This window comes from Aegilops tauschii, chromosome 6, assembly GCF_002575655.3.
Source record: "Aegilops tauschii subsp. strangulata cultivar AL8/78 chromosome 6, Aet v6.0, whole genome shotgun sequence".
In the NCBI taxonomy this organism is placed as follows: Eukaryota; Viridiplantae; Streptophyta; class Magnoliopsida; order Poales; family Poaceae; genus Aegilops; species Aegilops tauschii.
Genome location: NC_053040.3, coordinates 376897618 through 376900139, shown reverse-complemented (window position 1 = coordinate 376900139; position 2522 = coordinate 376897618). Strand labels below are relative to the sequence as shown.

The 2522-nt window shown below is 53.4% G+C and overlaps 1 protein-coding gene across 1 annotated transcript; it reads right to left on the bottom strand.

Annotated features, from left to right (window-relative positions):
- Positions 1 to 551: 551 nt before the first annotated feature.
- LOC109765569 (B3 domain-containing protein Os03g0212300-like) lies at positions 552 to 995 on the bottom strand. The gene is made up of 2 exons (XM_020324362.1): positions 710 to 995; positions 552 to 661 (listed from the first exon to the last, which is right to left on the bottom strand). The coding sequence occupies exons 1-2, from the start codon at positions 993 to 995 to the stop codon at positions 552 to 554; spliced, it is 396 nt and encodes a 131-aa protein (XP_020179951.1).
- Between the last annotated feature and the right edge of the window lie 1527 nt (positions 996 to 2522).

Genomic DNA, 2522 nt, shown 5'->3' with positions numbered 1-2522 from the left:
GAGCTAACTTAACTAACTATGCCATTTTTGAGTTAACTAAGCATAATTATGCCATTTTTTTACACAAGTAAGCCAAGTGTATGTCATTATTGAGCAAACCTAGGAAACTAAGAATATTAGAGATAGCTTAGCATATTAGAGCTAACTTATGTCATTTCGGAGGAAACAAAGCTAAGTACATATAGATCATTTTGGAGATCTAACATACCTGACATAGTTCACTCCTTCTTCTTCTCCTTCTCCTTCTCCTTCCCCTTCCTCATCCTGATGCACCAAGAGCGGCGAGGCAGTGGAGGCAGTGGGATGTAGTCTTCTACCACAATTGGCATGGTCATGTCGCCCGGCTGTGGGATCGTCGGCGCCACCACCATCGCGAGGTCATTGTCAGGCACCACCACCATCGCGAGGCCATCTTCAGGCATCACCATCGCTAGGTCATCCTCAGCCACCACCATCTCTTGCCCATCGTCAGCCACCACCATCGCTAGGTCATCCTCAGCCACCACCATCTGTTGCCCATCGTCGGCCTGGGCCTCCTCATCCCCACTCTGCTACTCTTCTTCCCCACTCCATTCCGAATCATCCTCGCTGCTGCTTTTGCTGCAACCAGAGTCACTGCTGCTTTGACTGTAGCCAGAGTCGCTGTTGCTGCTCCCATTGCCTGACCAAATGCAACAATGACCATTAACAATCGATGTGAGACAAAGACAAATGTAGAGGAAGAAGAGGCAGAATGTACTAGCATCATCGTCGTCCTGGTAGCGCATGCGACACATAGTCGTGTTGAACACCTTCACGGTGAGCATGGCATTGCCGTCGTACCTAAAGAGAAGGAAGTACCCGTGCCACAAGTCATAGGCACGGTAGAACTGCTCCCAGCCATGACACAGGTACATGTGGCCGTACGTGATCACCAACTCCACGTCCCAATGCCTGCGAAGCCCGCTGCTGGCCTGTCGCACCTTCACATTCTTTGGCCGATGGCCGTCCAGCATCTTCATAAAAGTGTCAGGCAGCCTCTGCAGCTTGGGACAAGGAGTGATGTAGCAAACAACAGAGTTATCATAATGAGATGGGTGAAGGGGAGATCTCTCCTTTTATATACCTGCCTCCTGGAGGAAGTCCCAAGTATGATACTAAAGAACTCGAAAGCATCCAACTCGTACTCCGGTGTGGCAGAGCGGAGCCTGCGGTGATGTGGGTGGCGCGGGGCGGCGGCGGCACAGGGGTGGGGTGGCCGGCGACGGGGGTAACGCGGGGCGGCAACGGGGGTGGCGCGGGACGGCCGGCGACTGGGGTGGCGCGGGGCGGCGGCGGCTCGGGCACGGGGCGGAGAGAGGGGACAGAGAGAGGGGTCGGGCACGGGCGTGTTTGATTTTTAGTTAGGGCACGGTTCTTTGCCGTCTGCTAGCAGACGACAAAGAGCCCAGCTAACGGATGTTAGTTTGTGCACTTTCTTTGCCGTCAGCTAGCGAACGGCAAAGAAAATGGCCGTTAGGTGGCTGTCGCTGGTGGACCACCCTCCCTCTTTGCCGTCAGCGAGCGGACGGCAATGCACCTATGCCATCAGCTAGCGGACGGCAAAGAGCCGGCTGACGGCAAATAGTATCTTTGCCGTCAGCTTAGTCTTTGCCTTCAGTTTCATTTAACCTGATGGCAAAGACTTTCTTTGCCATCAGCCAGCTGACGGCAAAGATCCTGATTCCAGTAGTGCTAGCCGTACCACTGCGGTAGGATCTTTGCCATTGTTGGTCTCTCCAACAATCCGCAACCTCAAGGTCACAAAGATGTTGGTGGACAACGGGGCCGGGTTGAATCTGATTTCTACGGCAGTTATCAGCAAGCTTCAGATAGGAGAAGAAGAGCTAGAGGTTACTAGCACGTTGCAAGGAGTTAATCCCGGCAGGAGCCATCCCAAGGGAAAGATCACATTGCCGGTAACGTTTGGGGGAGAGCTGAACTATCGGACTGAGAGGATTGTGTTTGATGTGGTTGATCTCCCCCTGCCGTACAATGGGATTCTGGACGCCCGACCCTAGCTAAGTTCATGGCGGCATCACACTATGCCTACACCACATTGAAGATGCCTGGGCCACTGGGAGTCATCACCGTCCCATCGGATGAGAAGGACACAATTATTTGTGTGGAGAAGATGTACCAGGACGCTGTCGCGGCAGAGGCAGTGGTAGCAGCAATTCCCTCCAAGGAAAGCAAAGGAAAGAAGAGAAGCTGTAAGGCCTCCGGCAAAGAGTCCAGGAAGCGTGCCCCCACCGAGTGGAGGGCACCCATTGACGACGTGCTGGAGTGTTCTAACAGCAAGAGATCCAAGGTTGCTGCACCCCAAGTGAAGAATGTCCTGGCAGGGCTGGCTGGCATTGATGGTACTGTCACTATCAGCGCACCCTCGATGACAAATAGGAAAGCGCACTTGTTGCCTTCCTGCGAGCGAATATCGATGTGTTTGCCTGGCGACCATCTGATATCCCCGGTGTTCTGATACGTCTCCGTCGTATCTACTTTTC